The 19,135-nt window shown below is 41.9% G+C and overlaps 1 protein-coding gene across 1 annotated transcript in view; it reads left to right on the top strand.

Annotated features, from left to right (window-relative positions):
* The window catches only part of TEX10 (testis expressed 10), a 108,124-nt gene that overhangs the window by 8,704 nt on the left and 80,285 nt on the right, over positions 1-19,135 (top strand). Inside the window, 3 exon segments of the mRNA XM_075828190.1 lie at positions 6,792-7,035; positions 14,101-14,210; positions 14,669-14,907. Coding sequence (XP_075684305.1) covers positions 6,792-7,035; positions 14,101-14,210; positions 14,669-14,907 — 593 coding nt within the window.

Below are 19,135 nucleotides of genomic sequence, written 5' to 3'. Positions count from 1 at the left end.
TCATAATAAAAAACACTATCTAGATTACAGCGCCTATCAGATTAGGTAGGAGATGGGGCTCTTATAAACTGGTGACCGAGCCTCTTTAGTGGTATGTTCACTCGCAAACTCAAATGTCTGAAAATACAGAGCTGTTTTCAAGGGAAAACCGCTCCTGATTTTTCAGACATTTTTTGAGCCACTCGCGATTTTCGTGGCGTTTTTATGGCCGTCTTTGGAGCGGTTTTTCTATTGAGTTAATGGAAAAACGGCCCAAGAGGTGACCTGCACTTTTTCACGGCTGTTTTTTTTTTTTACGCGGCCGTTTTTCAAATCAGCCACGTAAAAAACCGGCCCGTCGGAACAGAACCCTGTTTTCGCTGCTTCCGGTTTTCCGGCCTAAAATAAGCCTTGTGAACATACCCTAAGGGTATGTTTACAGGCATATTTCGGGGCGTTTACGCCCGAAAAACGCCTGAAAAAATGGAAGCAGCGCCTACAAACATCTGCCCATTGAAATCAATGGAAAAAACAGCATTTAGTTTGTACGGGGCGTCTTTTTACGCCGCTGTTTTATGAAAAGGAGCGTAAAAAGACAATCCGTAAAAAGAGGTGCATCTCACTTCTTCAGGTGTTTTTTGGAGCTAATTTTTCATTTAACACTATGAAAAACGCCTCAAAAGAAGCTCCAAATTAAAAGAAGCTTCATTTTCAGCTTCAAAAGCGCCTGAAAATCAGAGGCTGTTTTCCCTGAAAACAGCTACGTATTTTCAGACTTTTTTGTTAAAGGGAATGTCGCTAGAAATGTTTTTTTTTTTTCCAGTTAAACAGTTAGTATATAAATGATTACACATTGTTCTAATTTTTTCACAAGTCAGGAAATATTATAAATTAGATTCTAAATTATAAAATTTCCATGTGCTGGTCACTAGAGGGAGCAATTCCCAAAATTGCAGCATTGGCAATGTGGTAAAGCAACCTCATTGCTTTATGCTGAAGATTTGGAGTAGACTCACTCGCTCTAGTGTCCTCACACAATCCCCCCTCCTTTATTCTGGCTAGTGGCAGGAGAAAGGAGGGGGTTGAATGTTCAAACCTCCTACACTGTGTGCCGCCGTTTTCTGAGCGAATGCAGTGTAGGAGAATTATATACAGTGGTAATCAGACAGTAACACACACACACACACACACACACACCCTGCTCCTGCCGCCTCCGCTCCTTGCGTCTGCGCTGCCTTGAACATATGACCGGAAGTCGTCATCTTACTGTCCGGCCGCGGCTTCCGGTCCACATGAAAATGGCGCCGGATGTCGCTCTACCAAAGACCTTCCTTTTGGTCTGTGTGGAAGCGGCGCATGCGCCGTTCTCACACAGACGGCGTACGCTGCAGTGAATGGAACGGCTCTCGTTTGCATTCTCTATCGGGATGTATGTGCCGTATTCCATCTCTGTATGTGTCGTTAATCGACACATACTGAGATGAAAAAAAAAATGGCAGCCCCCATAGAGAAGTAAAAGAAAGTAAAAAGTATAACACAAACCCAAAAAAATTATTTTAATGACCTACTAAAAGCAATATTAGATAAAAAAAAATTCCGCGACACCTTCCCTTTATGCCTGATCCAACTGGTGACAAGGAGCTTAAAGAGGCTCTGTCACCAGATTATAAGTGCCCTATCTCCTACATAATCTGATCGGCGCTGGAATGTAGATAACAGCAGTGGTTTTTATTTTGAAAAACGATCATTTTTGAGCAAGTTATGAGCAATTTTAGATTTAGTTTCTTAAAGACCAACTGGGCATGTTTTTACATTTGACCAAGTGGGTGTTGTAAAGAGAAGTGTATGACGCTGACCAATCGGCCTCAAACACTTCTCATTGTTCCAGCCCTGGGCTGGAACAATGAGCAGTGTATGACACTGATTGGTCACTGATTGGTCAGCCTCATACACTTCTTTACAACACCCAGTTGGTCAAAAGTAAAAACATGCCCAGTTGGTCTTTAAGAAACTAAATCTAAAATTGCTCAAAAATGATCGTTTTTCAAAATAAAAACCACTGCTGTTCTCTACATTACAGCGCCGATCAGATTATGTAGGAGATAGGGCATTTATAATCTGACCAACCTGTTTTTTAGGCATTAATGACCAAGCTATTTTTTAAAGAGAACCTTTCACCTCCCCATACACGTGCAGCATGTAATGGGGAGGGCTGAACAAACCCTGGGGCACTTTACATTTTTTTTTCTACCTCCCTCCGTTATTTAGATATCGGCGCCCGATATTTAAATAAAACACTGAACAGTCAACGGGGTGTGTACTGGCAAGGGGGCGTGTTACTATGGCTGTGACACTGTCCAATCAGATATGGACATTGTTACAACAAGAGCGAGGAATGAGTGTGTGCACGCGCCATGCCTAACGGGCATTACCTAGAGGCAGACCTGGGGTCCTTTGTTAGGCCCCAGGCTGCCATAAAAGTCTTTGGCACCCTGCAATCCATTGCATTGCAGGGTGCACGTGGGGTGGAAGAGTGACCTGTTTGAGGAATTGTTTTTTGCAGGATGTATTGTATTTTTAAGTGGGACCGTTTTGAGGTACATATGTAGTTTATTGATAAACTTTTATTAACTTATTTTTAGGGGAATGAAAACAGCAATTCTGCCATTTTTTGCTTCCTCAATTTACGCCGTAACCGTACAACGTAAATAACATGTTACCTTTTATTCTACAGGTACAAATATGGCAATATCAAAGGTGTATAGGTTTTTCTATTTTATACCACTTTTGCCCAATAAACACACTTTATTTAGAAGAAAATTATTTGTTTCCGCATCGTCTCCTTCCAAGAGCCATAACGTTGGTATTTTTCCGTTGAAGTAGCCATATGTGGGCTAGTTTTTTTGCGTGACGAACTGTAGTTCTCATTGGTACCATTTTGGGGTACATCTTTATCTATTTTTTTTATTACATTTTTTTGGGGGTAGGGGATGGAAAAAATAAGCAACTCTGGTTTTCTTATGCTGTTTACCATGTGGCTTAAATAACGGGCCAACTTTATTGTTCGGGTCATTCTGGGCACGGTGATACCACAAGTGTGTTTTTATTTTCTTTTTTTTTTTTTTTTATTGTGCGGTTTTTAAATAAAGTTTGACATATACATTTTTTTTATTTTTTTTGTGCCACTTAAGAGTTTTACAATATGATGCTTTAATAGTTTCTATAATGCTGCGATATACTTAGAACACCAAAGCATTACTGCCTGTCAGGGTAAAACTAACTGGTGAAAAAACTTGAAGACCGAACGTTGTAATGTTTATTAACGCATCCCAAATATGCAAAACGCAGGAGCTGTGTTTCGACTCCGCTGGAGTATTTTTCAAGCATGCTTGAAAAAGACTCCAACGGGGTCAAAACATAGCTTTTGCTTTTTGCATATTTGGGATGCGTTAAACACTACAACAACTTTGCCACAGAGTTTTTTTTTTTTTTTTTAATTAACCATTTAAGTATTGCCCAGATAGTATTTCTGGACATGGAATTTGGAATCCCTTTTGGTCTTTGAGTGGGGAGTTCCTGTTAGGGGGGATTCACACGAACGTAATTTGCGTCCGTGCAGCCTGCATGGTTTTCACGCGGGTCGCACGGACCTATGCAAGTCTATGGGGCAGTGCATATTCTCAAATATGTAAGGATGCACACCTTCTATAAACGTAGTATTGGTGCTATGAAGGTTCGGGCTGGATGACCCACAATAGTGATCAATAAAACCTAGAAGCACTCCAATGATTTTTTCGAGATATTTTCAAGATAATTTTATTATGAATAATTCATACACGATATTCCTTTTCAAGCGATATTTCTTGGACGTTTCGACCTCACCTAGGTCTTTATCACAATCGCTGTAATAACATAACATGTATAACGTATGTAATGACATAATAAAATATAACGGACAACTGAAAAGACTAAACTAATATAAAATAGAAAAAAACCACACATAATAAACAATGTAAAGAGCAGACTAAGTCAGCAAAGCATATATATTGAAGCATATATATTGATCAATAAATCACCATATGAAGTAATGCATCAACCATGAGGGTTGTACAGACATGTATATATATTCATGCAATACAGTACTATCGCATACAGGTAAGAATAAATTTTAGATTAGAACTGTCACCTAAGCAACATGTAATGAGATACTAAAGATATTACTATGTCAGGTATATTTATAAAAGTAAGCCTTCACAGGAACTGATGATATCAATAGGGGCTAAGAAATATATCATTATCAGACCATGACCTAAACCGGTAATATTAGTCGGTGCACAGAATAAAGGTTTAATGAAGAAAGAATAGCCATTGAGTTGTAACAAGAAAGTGAGCATACCTGATAATCGTTAGGATGTGGTGTGGACGGCGTCTACCAGACGCTCTCAGATTGCAGTCTGAAAAAAGTAACCCCGAGAAGGTATTTAAATAGCGCGCGACACTGCCGGATATCCGGTGTTTGGAACACACTCGGAGTCCTGCGCAAGCGCACTACGCTCAGCTGTAAACTTGGCACGCAAACAAGGAACAAGTGTCAATATTGGGGCAGTGCAGACTGTCCGTGAGTTTTGCGCAGCGTGAGTCCGCTGCGTAAAACTGGCGACATGTTCTCTATTTCTGCGTTTTCCGCGCATCACGCACCCATTGAAGTCAATGGGTGCGTGAAAATCACGCATGCCCCACGGAAGCACTTTCGTGGGACAAGCGTTATTCGCGCAACAGCAGTAAAATAATTAATGTAAACAGAAAAGCACCACATGCTTTTCTGTTTACAAACATCCAAGCGGAGTGTCATATTCATGGCGGCTGCGCAAAAAGCACGCAGCCGCGCATCCATATGAACAGGGCACATGGAGCTGGCAAGTGTTTTTTGCCTTTATAGTGAGCGCTGTGGAAATCTTTCTATACGGTGTAAAATTAACTGATGGTCTGTTAGGTCATGCCTTTGGCATGGCCTAATAGGCATACAGACATTTGAGCCATGGGTGACAGAGGGAGCTCTCTCCCTCTGTAAACCGCTTTGATGCCACAGTCTCTATTGACGGCATCTAATGGACTAAACTGTTGCCATCTGAGTTAAATTTGACCAGACGTTAGAGTGGGAGCCTGGCCGTCGTTAGACAGCGGAGCACCCGCTTCTCCCGACACGGGTCATCTCTTTTTACGGCACATCGGAATAAGGCTTTTGGTGAGCCCCGTGAAAAGCCAGGTCTGCTCCCTGTCATAAAAAAAGGCTAAACACAAAAACGGCAAGCACTGTATTTAACATTTCAGTCCGAATGCAGGACTGAAACTTCTGCATTCAGGCCATTGTCATTCTAGAAACCCATGACTTAACGGGCATCTGTTTGACTCGGGGTTGCACGGATCACTATTTTGTGCAATCTGCTTACAGAGGAATGCTGGAGACAGAAATAAATCCTATTATTTCAGATTTCGTCATCCCCAGAAGTAGAAAAAATGTATAGCATTTATTTCTAGCATAGTTTATGAAAAATTTGTGCAGACTTTAAAAGCAATAAATACGAAACTACAGCAAAATTGATTTAAAAAAAAAAAAAACTAAATATGCCGCCTACGTAAAGTACAGCTCGTCCCACAAAAAAGTCTCATACAGCTACGTCGAACAATACATATGTTATGAGCGTCTGGATTCAGAGAGGAAAAATTGGGAAATTGTTCTGGTCCTCCAGGTCAAAATTGGCCTGGTCCTTATGGGGTTAATTCCCAAGCAGGGCTTTATTTACACATCTGAAGCAATGGTGTGTCCACTGGCTGCTGCGGAGACATGACCGCTGCACCCAGTAATTGTCTGCCGCAGTCCTGCCTGTAAATAGTTCTGGTTTAGCACAATGTGAGCTTCCCATTAGTGCTGCAAACAAAAAGTGGCCAAATTTTGTTGTAAACATTTAAACGCTGAAGGCCTTAGTCGTCAAAAGGTTGAACAATTCGTTCTAAATAATAAACATTCTTTTTTAATTTAAATGAAAGGAATAGTCCATATAAAATAACCCGCTTTCATAAGCCACTAGTAGGGCATGCGTTTGTGTCATGCAGGATGACTAATAAAGTAGAAGGGTCTATTAACCCTACAGTGTATGAGGAGTGTACTTGCCATGAAAGCATCCAGTTCATAAACTGAACGTCTTCATAGGGCCACATTTACCCAATGTATGCCTAGTGTGTCCTTTTGTCGGGGAGGTGGCATATGTCGGAAGTGTTTACATGAAAAGGTTCTGATTAAGGCCAGAGAAACACTTATTCTGTATGCTGTGCAAAATATGGTACTATAGGAAGGTGCCAGTTTCAACTGTTCAACAGCCCAATTTTTATTTTTATTTTTTTTTAATTCTTGAAAGAATAGAATAAAGGCTGACTTATACAAGCAGGTTTCTGCCCATATCAAGCACTGAAGGCCTATATGACAAGTCTATCGTACTCGTCTTAAAAGGGCCGATGCAAGCTGTATGGAGGCGAACGATCGTTGATGTGTGTTTACACAGGCCAGTGATAGGGGAACTAGCATTCGTATAAACACTCGTTCACCAGAGTTAAATTTGGTACATATTTTACAAACACAGCGCCATATATAGACTAGAGTAACTTCGTCTTCTATGGTGACTTATTATTTTTTTAATGTTGCTTTATTTGACTCTGTACAATGGGACTGAGGCCATGCCGATAATTCTATATTTGTTTTTCGACTATTTCTTGGCTTGTGTTAAATTATCTCCTCCTCTTTTGTTCTATTAAAGGATGATCGCAGGCGTATCTACCAACACCGATGAAGGGTTCTCGTCGTATAATTTGAAAGCGTTTATTCAAGCAGTTGTTCCAATCTTGATAGAATGCTGGGTTGAGGAGGCACCTGAAAAGACCATGGGGGATGTTTGTGAAAAAGTTCTAGAGCCTGTAGCACATCATCTTCTACAGCAAGTGCTGAGCATCATTTCTCTACTTTGGAAGCTAAGTGAACACCAGGATGAATCCCAAAAAATGGTATTTTGTTTTACTTCTTTACACACTATATGACCTCTTTGTATCAAATATTAGTGGACCATCGCATATTCAAAAGGTGGTAATTAGAGTGATTCACAAGAGTTCAGTGGCCCTAGAGACTGGATTAAAGGGGTTTTACTATCGAGGACGTTTATGACATATCCGCAGGATGTGTCAGATAGATGCGGGTCCCACCTCTGGTACCCACACCTATCTCTAGAATAGGGCCACCTAAGCCCTGTTCTACTGCTTTGTGTTCCCGTTGAACACTTATGTCATAAATGTCCTTGATGGGGAAAACCCCTTTTTAAGTCTCTGGTTCAAAGTAGCTTTATACTTCGATTTGTAACCGTTTTCATCAGAAGGAAAAAAGTGTTGTACCCGGTCTTGGAACGTCTTTCGCCTCTAAACATCCATTAAAATCAACGGGAGGCTTTTTCCGTAAGTTCCGTACAACTGAATGGGAGTTACGGAAACAGCGTCGCTCGCATGCAACGCTGTTTTTGTAACTGCCATTCACTACTATGGGACTTAGGAAAACAGCGCAGCTCAGCGAGCTACGCTGTCTTCATCGAACATGGTTGGAAATCACACGCTTCAACGGGAACACAAAGCGGTAGAACGGGGTTTATATAGGTGGCCCTGTTCTAGAGATAGGTGCGGGTCCCAGAGGTTGGACCCGCATCTATCTGACATTTATGACCTATCCTGTATATATGTCATAAATGTCCCTGATGGGGAAAACCCCTTTAAAGAGGCTCTGTCACCACCTTATAAGTTCCCTATCTTGTACATGATGTGATCGGCGCTGTAATGTAGATTACAGCAGTGTTTTTTTTATTTCGAAAAACTATCATTTTTGACAGTTATGACCTATATTAGCTTTATGCTAATGACTTTCTTAATGGACAACTGGGTGTGTTTTACTATATGACCAAGTGGGCGTTGTGGAGAGAAGTGTATGACTCTGACCAATCAGCGTCATACACTTCTCCCCATTCATTTACACAGCACATAGTGTTCTAGCTAGATCACTATGTGCAGCCACATACTCACACACTAACGTTACTCAAGTGTCCTGACAGTGAATAGAGATCACTACCAGCCAGGATGTGATGTCTATTCACAATCCTAAAACTTCGGTAATGTTTGTGTGACACTACAGCACAGCAAGCGTAATCTCGTTTTAAATGACAGTTTACAGTGTAATCTGGTGAGACATCCCATACACTGGACAGGAAGCTTGACAATATAAAAAAAAAGGGACCCATCTCTCCACACACCCAGTCAGGTTTCCTGTCCTCCGGATCAAGACATACTCTCAGGGATTGCAGACCCTCCAGCAGGTACGGTGTAAGACTCTCCGGGAGCAACCTTTAAGTTTGGGGCTGCTATACCCCTCCTCTCCCGGTCACCCCTTCCCTCTACGCAGGTGCTAAGCTCCTCCCGCTGCGGGTGGGTTCTCCTCTGGGGGGGGGGGGGTGTGAGGCTTCTCCTGGGGTCAGGCCTGGCCCCAGTTTACAGAGAGGGAGCCAGGACTCATGGCCCAGTGTTTGGCCGCTGCCGGCACACTGCAGTGACCGCTTCCCGGACGTCCCAGGAAGCGGTGTCCTGACATCCCAGTTGGGGAGGAGGGGCTACAGCGCGTCATAGCCTGGGAGCCTCCTCAGCCAATGCTAGGCTTATTTTAGGCCTGAACCAAGATTGCTCCTTCTCCAACCAAGCAACCAGTATGGAAGCTCCAGGAGAAGCAGTAGGATGTGCCGAACGACCTGAGCAATCAGTTGCAGCAAGATCCTCCAGTCCTCCATTTCTTCAGATCTCCATGCACTCTGCTCCTTCTGTACTACGCTGCAGACTTTCCGCAATTAAATCCGTTGTGGAAAATCTGCTGTGTATATGCCCAATGTGTTCCTACCCTTAGTATACCAAAGCATTATTGCCTGTAAGTTTTACACTATTAGGCCATGCCTCTATAGGCAGTTACTGATGGCAAACCTGGGAACCTTTTATTAGGCCCCCTGGCTGCCATGGAAGCCCATTGGCACCCCGCGATCCGCTCCCTCTGTGGAACACCTTAGATGCCATGGTTGCTATTGACCGCGGCATCTAAGGGGTTAAACTGCCGGAATTAGAGCTCTCCAAATCCTGCATTTGCGGCCGGAGCCTTGCTGTGTATAAAAGCTGTGCTCCTGCCGCTGATCTTGTAGGTACAGTGGCAGTACCCACGAGACATAAGCGACGGAAATAAGTCACGATGCAAGAAAGTAGCACCTGCTTGTGACTGAGATATCTATTGCGGTAAAGTATTAATCCAGTACCGTGTTAAGGAACTTCTGCGTATTAGACGTCTTAAGCAGGAAAGGATTTATTCATCAGGCCCTATGGTATTTGAACGGGTTATCCAGTTTATTTACTTTTTTTTCTTCTTTCTAGAATAGGAAATCGTACATGTATTAGAAACTCGGCTCAAATACACTTCTTATAGTGCATGAGGCTTATGTCATAGTAGATTGGTATCGCCAACCGATTACTACTGTGTAGTGCAACATGGCTTCAGTCATGTGATCTCGCTCTCGCTCTCTCGCCAAAGTCCGCTCCTTGTAAGAACCTGAATCAGGTTTTTACATGCAGCGCCACAACAGCAGGACTTCTAAGCTTGCAAAAACAGGTTATTTATTTATTTTTTTTCTGTCCGTCGTGGCCAGCAGAAAAAAAAGCACAGTCCGGGATTTAGTTCTCCCACTGCGCAAGCGCCAAAAAGGACGTGCAGTGCAAAGGGAAGAGTAGGCGGCCGCGGGTTTATTTTCAATCTGAAAATATGCAGGCCGCGGCTAAGTGAGTAAGTCTGAGTAAGGTCCGTACCGGCAGTGGGCCATTCCAGTCAGCTGACCTCACGTTAGGTGACTGGACTGGCATATTCCCGGGCCAACACCGACCCCACTCAGACCTCCTCCTCATGACCTACTAAATTTGAGTCACGTCAGGCAGACTGGTAGCTGTAAGCTACCGCTCTTTGCTCTGGGGCGCTCTGGGCCTTGTGTGGCACTCTGTACAAGGGGGTGTGTGTTGGGCTATCTACAGCGGCCCAACTGGGGCATTATTACGGTGTGGGGGCACGGTTACAGAAGGGGCACTTTTATTGTGTTGACCATTGAGGGATCATTATTACCATCTGGGGCACTGTGGATTAATACAAATGTAACTACTCGTTAAAGGGAGTCTGTCACCAGAATGTCAGCGTTAAACTGGTTCCAGGGTGTTGTAGAGGAGACTAACCTGTTTCTAACGTTCATTTTCAGTTTCTGCTTACTGCCTTCTTTGTAGAGAAATAAGTTTTATTAAGTTTGTGCTAATGAGCATTTAGGTGCAATGAGGGTGTTACCATTGCGCCGAAATGCTCATACTCCGCTCCCCAGTTCAAACCCCTTCCCTTCTTACATTGATCGACAGGGCCAGGCAGCGTAATCGGTGCGTTCATGCCTGGCCCCGTACTATCTGTAAAGCGTGTGCGCGTCCCTGCCTTATATTCGGCGCAAGTGCAGTACTGCCGATATAGAATTTCTAGCAGAAAGATCGTACTGCGCATAAGCCGAGCAGGGACAGATCGTACGGGGCCAGGCATGAACTTGCCGATTACGCTGCCTGTCCCCTGTCCATCAATGTAAGAAGGGAGGGGGTATCGAAGTGGGAAGAGAAGTATGAGCATTTAGGTGGAATGGTAACGCCCTCATTGCACCTAAATGCTCATTAGCATAAACTTAATAAAACTTATTTCTCTACAAAGGAGGCAGTAAGCAGAAATTGAAAATAAACGTTAGAAACCGGTTAGTCTCTACAATACCCTGGTACTAGTTTAACTCTGACATTCTGGTGACAGAATGTCCCTTTAACAGTTAAGCAAGCCGTTACATTTATACAGTCTTACAATTACAATCGGCAATTTTGAAGGCAACCATAAGGCTGATGTGGCCCTCCATGGAAAGGAGTTTGACACCTCTGCTCTAGATTGTCACGGCGCGGGGTGTGGACCCACTGGGCCGCTCCGCGTAGCGGGGTAGCAGCTGGCCAACAAGGTACAAAACAATGTATATAGTTCAGAACGGGTACCTGAGGCAATGTTGACAGTAGCGGAAGCAGGACTTGACTTTCACAGCAGTGGATGCAGCGGAAGGCACGATTTGACTTTCACTTGTAGATACGATAGCACAGGATACAGGGTACAGGCAGCAGGAACGGGTAACACTGGGAACTGGAAAACACTGGGAGACCATTTGCAAGGCAAACTAGGGTATACAACAACGCTCAGGCAAGGAACCAGTGGGCAGAGCCCCTTATTATAGTCCAGCAGCCATTTGGGCTGATAATTGATGTTTACATAGATGATTTATAAAATGGCTATCTGTCTCTGAGATCTTGTCATGTTAATAAAGTGTATATATATTTATATAATCTCATGAACAAAAAACCACACCGGAGATGGGTAGAAGAATGTAAGAGTTGCTCCTCACACTGATAGATATGATGATGAGATGTTGCTGTAGGTAGAAATACTTTATAACTTCTGCTCCTCAATAACCTATTAACCTGTTAAATACCTGGACAGTGTTGCCTAAATGCCAGTGGTTGCATTATTAAATATCTCACACTCCACTATATCGCATGTCTCATGTATACAGTGAAGGAAATAAGTATTTGATCCCTTGCTGATTTTGTAAGTTTGCCCACTGTCAAAGACATGAACGGTCTAGAATTTTTAGGCTAGGTTAATTTTACCAGTGAGAGATTATATAAAAAAAAAAAAAAAAAAAAAAAAGAAAATCACATTGTCAAAATTATATATATTTATTTGCATTGTGCACAGAGAAATAAGTATTTGATCCCTTTGGCAAACAAGACTTAATACTTGGTGGCAAAACCCTTGTTGGCAAGCACAGCAGTCAGACGGTTTTTGTAGTTGATGATGAGGTTTGCACACATGTTAGATGGAATTTTGGCCCACTCCTCTTTGCAGATCATCTGTAAATCATTAAGATTTCGAGGCTGTCGCTTGGCAACTCGGATCTTCAGCTCCCTCCATAAATTTTCGATGGGATTAAGGTCTGGAGACTGGCTAGGCCACTCCATGACCTTAATGTGCTTCTTTTTGAGCCACTCCTTTGTTGCCTTGTCTGCATGTTTCGGGTCATTGTCGTGCTGGAAGACCCAGCCACGAGCCATTTTTAATGTCCTGGTGGAGGGAAGGAGGTTGTCACTCAGGATTTGACGGTACATGGCTCCATCCATTCTCCCATTGATGCGGTGAAGTAGTCCTGTGCCTTTAGCAGAGAAACACCCCCAAAACATAATGTTTCCAGCTCCATGCTTGACAGTGGGGACTGTGTTCTTTGGGTCATAGGCAGCATTTCTCTTCCTCCAAACACGGCGAGTTGAGTTAATGCCAAAGAGCTAAATTTTAGTCTCATCTGACCACAGCACCTTCTCCCAATCACTCTCAGAATCCTCCAGATGTTCATTTGCAAACTTCAGACGGGCCTGTACATGTGCCTTCTTGAGCAGGGGGACCTTGCGGGCACTGCAGGATTTTAATCCATTACGGCGTAATGTGTTACCAATGGTTTTCTTGGTGACTGTGGTCCCAGCTGCCTTGAGATCATTAATAAGTTCCCCCCGTGTAGTTTTCGGCTGAGCTCTCCTCTTCCTCAGGATCAAGGATACCCCACGATGTGAGATTTTGCATGGAGCCCCAGATCGATGTCGATTGACAGTCATTTTGTATGTCTTCCATTTTCTTACTATTGCACCAACAGTTGTCTCCTCCTCACCCAGCGTCTTACTTATGGTTTTGTAGCCCATTCCAGCCTTGTGCAGGTCTATGATCTTGTCCCTGACATCCTTAGAAAGCTCTTTGGTCTTGCCCATGTTGTAGAGGTTAGTCAGACTGATTCATTGAGTCTGTGGACAGGAGTCTTTTATACAGGTGACCATGTAAGAGCTGTCTATAATGCAGGCACCAAGTTGATTTGGAGCGTGTAACTGGTCTGGAGGAGGCTGAACTCTTAATGGTTGGTAGGGGATCAAATACTTATTTCTCTGTGCACAATGCAAATATATATAATTCTGACAATGTGATTTTCTGTTTTGTTTTTTATATAATCTATCTCTCACTGGTAAAATTAACCTAGCCTAAAAATTCTAGACTGTTCATGTCTTTGACAGTGGGCAAACTTACAAAATCAGCAAGGGATCAAATACTTATTTCCTTCACTGTAAATGGGAGTACCTAATGTATTTGCCACCACAATAACAGAATACAAAAAAAAACCACAGCAAAATATTTCCATGTTTTAAACGATAAAAGGACATAATTCTTACACACCGCATCAGCTGAGAATCTTGCTACCAAATTGTAAAAGAGGGGTAGAAAAGGGGTTATGTGAGTGTCAGAACTCGTACTGACTGGGACACCATAGGGCAGCACGGTGGCTCAGTGGTTAGCACTGCAGCGCTGGAGTCCAGGTTTCCAATCCAGGCCAACATCTGCACGGTGTTGGTATGTTCTCCCTGTGTTTGCGTGGGTTTCCTCCGGGGACTCTGGTTTCCTCCAACACCCCAAAAACATACCGATAGGGAATTTAGATTGTGAGCCCCAATGGGGACAATAAGTGTGGACCTCTGTACAGTGCTGCTTAATATGTTGGCGCTATATAAGTAACAGAAACAAATTAAATGTCCATTTACCTTGTAAGGGAGGGGAGATACAATGACTATGTCATGGGTAAGAGGTTCTGTTTCTCTCCTCTTCCTAGCGGTGTCAGGACTACCCTTCTGTATTGTCAATGAAGGCAGGAGTGGGCTCATTAGAATATAACATTAGCAAGCTCTGCCAATAATGGTGGTTGTATCCGGATGATTGTGTTTTGGCACCTACTGTTCCTATGTTACATGGACACGCATGGTTACATTACACACATGTAAAAAAATATCTAATTCCTGTGATGCTTCTCGTGAAATAATGCATTGCTTACCTCCAGCTGCATGTGTTTGTTTGTTTTTTTCCAACAGGATGGTTGGCTTAGAAAGAGTTATCTCAAAGATTTCAAGCATCATTTTATGAAGCATTTTCCATACACTGTTCATGATCCTTTAAAACAGAAGAAAAAAACAAAGAAAGGGTAAGTCATTAAAGTGAACACTTAATGCTGGACATTTTATTTGAGTTTCATATTATTACTTGCAGTATGTTTTAATATTTTATTTACTGGTATATTCGGTAATATTTTCAAACTTTGTATACCGGTCACATTTTACAACATGACCTGTTCATCCTTATTTGTTTTGGGCATGGATATTTTTTTAATAAAATACATGCAAATTTGATGCCGTCATTGTTTATTCCCTGTTCGGCAAACTGGACAGGATGCAGTAGGTTTGTCGAACTCCCTCAATACTTTAACTATATTTTGTGGAACGCTTCTGTAGGGCAACAAAGGAGACTCTGAAATGCTCCTCAGCGAAATGAACTGATTCTGTTAGTGAAGACTGCAATTCTCATTAACATTGTATTCTGGTAATCGCTAATAGGTCATCTCTTCCATAACACTCTTTGTCTCACTTTTTTTTTTTTTTGTAGTATCAAAGATGGATTACTTTCCCATAATGGTCTGGATCATAATTTACTAAATTTAACATTATGTGACATTATGGTGTCCTTGGCAAATTCCTCAACACTTCATGAGGATTCAGAATGGTTAACTATGATCAGAATATTTGTGACTGAGAAGTTGGTGAGTGGATGGAAGCTTAACAGCAAGCAGTTAAAAAGACTACTGGAAGTAACCAACAGACTGTTATATATTCAAAGAAACAGAGGTGAGAATTGTGTGTTCCCTTTTGAATTTTTAGTTCTACTTTGAGATACTGAACCTACCTTCAAATATCTAATGTAATGGCTTGGATAAAATGAAGTACCTTTAAAAATGACTTCAAAGTTGCCCCCTTTTGCCTTGACTACTTTGCACACTCTTGGCATTATGGCAAACCGCTTCAGGAGGTAGTGACCTGGAATGGTTTTCAATGAACAGGTATGCCTCTTGCATTTCTTGCCTTCATAATGTGTTTGAGACTATCAGTTGTGTTGTGCAGAGGCAGGATTGGTACACACATTCATATTAAACTACTTCATTTCATATGTGTTCCTTCATAGTTGTCATATCTTTGTCTAATTTGATTCTACAATGCAGAAAATAATAAAAACTAATATATATAATATACACCCACAGATTAGTCCTGTGTAATGCAATATTAAATCCCGGAGCTGAGCTGGAATCCCAAGCCGAGTGCTAGTGCTGCTTCGGGACTCCGGCTCTGGGCAAGCCTCTGACATCACTGTCCATACATGGACAGTAATGTCAGTGGCTTCCACAGAGTTACGGAGCAGAGCCTCTACTAGGGCTTCTCTGGGACTCCGGCTCTGAGGTTTCCCCTGACATCACATTCTGGTCCAGGAGGATCCCCAGACTACACGGTCTATGAACAGTAACGTCAGGTGTTACTCCAGCAGAGGAAAAAAAATAATATATATATATATATGGTGATGGTGCATTGTCATGCATGACGATAATTTTGCTACGGTAGGCACGGTTCTTCTTTTTGTACCACGGAAGAAAGTGGTCAGTCATAAACTCTACGTACTTTGCAGGTGTCCTTTTCACACCGTCAGGGACCCTAAAGGGGCCTAACAGCTCTCTCCCCATGATTCCAGGCCAAAACATGACTCCGCCACCTCCTTGCTGACGTCGCAGCCTTGTTGGGACATGGTGGCCATTCACCAACCATCCACTACTCCATCCATCTGGACCATCCAGGGTTGCACGGCACTCATCAGTAAACAACACGGTTTGAAAATTAGTCTTCATGTATTTCTGAGCCCACTGCAACCGTTTCTGCTTGTGAGCATTGTTTAGGGGTGGCCGAAATAATAGCTTTATGCACACTTGCAAACCTCTGGAGGATCCTACACCTTGAGGTTCACGGGACTCCAGAGGCAACAGCGGCTTCAAATACCTGTTTGCTGCTTTGCAATGGCATTTTAGCAGCTGCTCTCCTAATCCTATTAATTTGTCTGGCAGAAACCTTCCTCATTATGCCTTTATCTGAATGAACCCGTCTCTGCTCTTAATCAGCCACAAATCTTTTCACAGTACGATGATCACGCCTAAGTTTTCTTGAAATATCCAATGCTTTCATACCTTGTCCAAGGTATTGGACTATTTCACGCTTTTCGGCAGCAGAGAGATCCTTTTTCTTTCCCATATTGCTTGAAACCTGTGGCCTGCTTAATAATGTGGAACGTCCTTCTTAAGTAGTTTTCCTTTGATTGGTCACACCTGGAAAACTAATTATCACAGGTGTCTGAGATTGATTACAATGATCCAAAGAGCCCTAAGGCTGGGTTCACACGACCTATTTTCAGACGAGGCGTATTATGCTTCGATTTACGCCTCAAAATAGGGCTACAATACGTCGGCAAACATCTGCCCATTCATTTGAATGGGTTTGCCGACGTACTGTGCAGACGACCTGTAATTTACGCGTCGTCGTTTGACAGCTGTCAAACGACGACGCGTAAATTGACTGCCTCGGCAAAGAAGTGCAGGACACTTCTTTCAGACGTCATTTGAGCCGTTCTTCATTGAACTCAATGAAGAGCAGATCAAGATTTACGAGCGTCAAAGACGCCTCGTATATTACGAGGCGGAGCATTTACGTGTGAAACGAGGCAGCTGTTTTCTCTTGAAAACAGTCTGTCTATTCATACGTAAATGCCTGCTATCGTGTGCACATACCCTAAGACACAGACACAATACCATCCATGAGTTTAATTGAAAAACAAATAATTAAATGTTTATGACATTTAAATCCAATGTGCGTAATAATTTGGAACACGGTGTATATAAAATGGGACATTTGTGAACCCTACTTTTGAAAATGCATTTATTTATGAGAATAACCTTCCTTGGTAAATATTGCTGTTTGATGCAATGTGACTTGCAGAAAATCTTCAGAAAACTATATCTGAATTTTTTTTATCATATGAGGTGCAATGTAACATGCTAAAATTCGATGTTTGAACATACATCATGTGAATCTACCATGCTGCTATAATGTTTGTGTCAGTATCTTTCTATGACTATTTTTAAAGAAATATAGTAAGTTATTTAAAAAATTTTTTACATATAAACTCTATATCTATCTACCTTTTTTTTTTTTTTCCTTTTTTATATATATATATATATATATATGGACTGCAAAAAAAAATAAAAAAAACAGTCCAGGTGGTGGATTTTAGACCACACCATCATACTCTATAACTACGGTTACATATAAATGAATCGCTAGACAACTCCTTTTTGAAAACATTACATGTTTCTTTCTGCGCCTTCCCACTGTGTAAAAATTGCTGCCAAATGCTTGTGCTGCCAGAATGTTCACTATACCAATATTCCTTTTTGATTTGATCACATTTTTGATTATTTTGCCTGTTTAGAATGACTTGTTCTTCCATATAAAGCTGTTTTATTCTTAGAACTGGTGATATGGGCATAGTTCTTATTTATTTGGTTGGGATCAAAAACAAGAGCTGTTCCCTATTCAATATTGTATGGGCTTTCTTATGGTTTGGATTTTTGTGCCACCTTTTATACCCAATAATGCTTCTAGTAAAGCTGACAATATATTGGGGATTAGTGATCCTGCGCCTTTATATATTCTGTACGCGTTTGGTTGTTTTGCAGACGTTTATTTTCCTACCTTGCCGGACAGGGACCTATTATGCTGTGCAGGCGTCACTTGGCACGTATGTCCCTTTTATTTAGGGATTGATTGGCCTGAAGAGATGTCTTAAAACCATGCATCTATTTTATCCTGTGAACGTGCTTAAGTGTTCAACATCGTTTCTGTTCTCCTCCATTTGTCAAGTATATTGTTCTTCACTGCAATGCTGTCTTTTTTCTTCTCCAAAGGGGTTGTTCACTTTATTTTATTTTTTTTCTATTTATGTATAGAGTAAGAAATCATACAGGTTTCTAATATACATGCATTTAAAATTTTGCTTACATACCTTTACTTATATCCGTGCAGTTGTCTGCCTAAAAGTAAAAAAATGGTATAGCCATGTGCATGTCCTGCGATTTTTCGGGTGGCTTGCGGCTGACACTGTGGCCGACAGACCCGAAAATCACGGCCGTGCACATGGCTACAGTCGTGTGCATGAGGCCTTAGCCTGTGACTGCAGTACATAGGACTAATCTGTGGACTATACGCTTCTACTGTGACAGGGGCCTCCTGCACTATAATAAATGTATGAGCAGAATTTCTAATATTTGTAGAATAATTTTCTAATATACCGTAAATGTAAGTAACAAAATAAAAAAACTGGACAACTCCTTCCCGTCGTAAACAACTTTCAGATTTTTGTTTTTCCCTCCCCACCTTCCAAAAGTCATAACTTTCTTTTAATTTTTCCATCAATATAGTCCTTTGAGGGCTTGATTTTTTGCGGGACGAGTTGTCGTTTTTCGTAGCGCCATTTATTGTGCCATAAAATGTACTAGGAAAGTGGCAAATTATTTGTGGGGTATAAAATGAAAAAAACAGCGATTCCTCCATTGTTTTTTGTGTGTCGTTTTTACAGAATTCACTGTGCGATTAAAACAACATGTTAACTTTATTCTGCGGGTCAATACGATTACGGCGATACCAAATATAGTTTTTTCTATATTTTACTACTTTCCAAGGAAAAAACAAAGCGTAAAAAATGTAATTTATTTGGTGTCGCCAAATTCTGAGAACCATAACTCTTTTTATTGTTCCGTCTCCGGTCTTAATAGGAGCACAAAGATGGCACACCTGGGGGCCTTTATTAGGCCCCCAGGCTGCCATAGCAACTATCGTCACCACGTGATTGCATTGCCGGGGGCGCGATGAGCTGCTACAAAGAGGGGGGCAACCCACTCTAACTGTTTAAATGCTGCTGTTGCTATTGACTGCGGCATTTAACGGGTTAAACAAGCGGGATCACGCTTGAGCGCGATCCTGC

Source organism: Rhinoderma darwinii, chromosome 5, assembly GCF_050947455.1.
Source record: "Rhinoderma darwinii isolate aRhiDar2 chromosome 5, aRhiDar2.hap1, whole genome shotgun sequence".
Lineage (NCBI taxonomy): Eukaryota > Metazoa > Chordata > Amphibia > Anura > Rhinodermatidae > Rhinoderma > Rhinoderma darwinii.
Note: the sequence above shows the minus strand (reverse complement) of the source record. Positions and strands in the feature narration are given on the sequence as shown.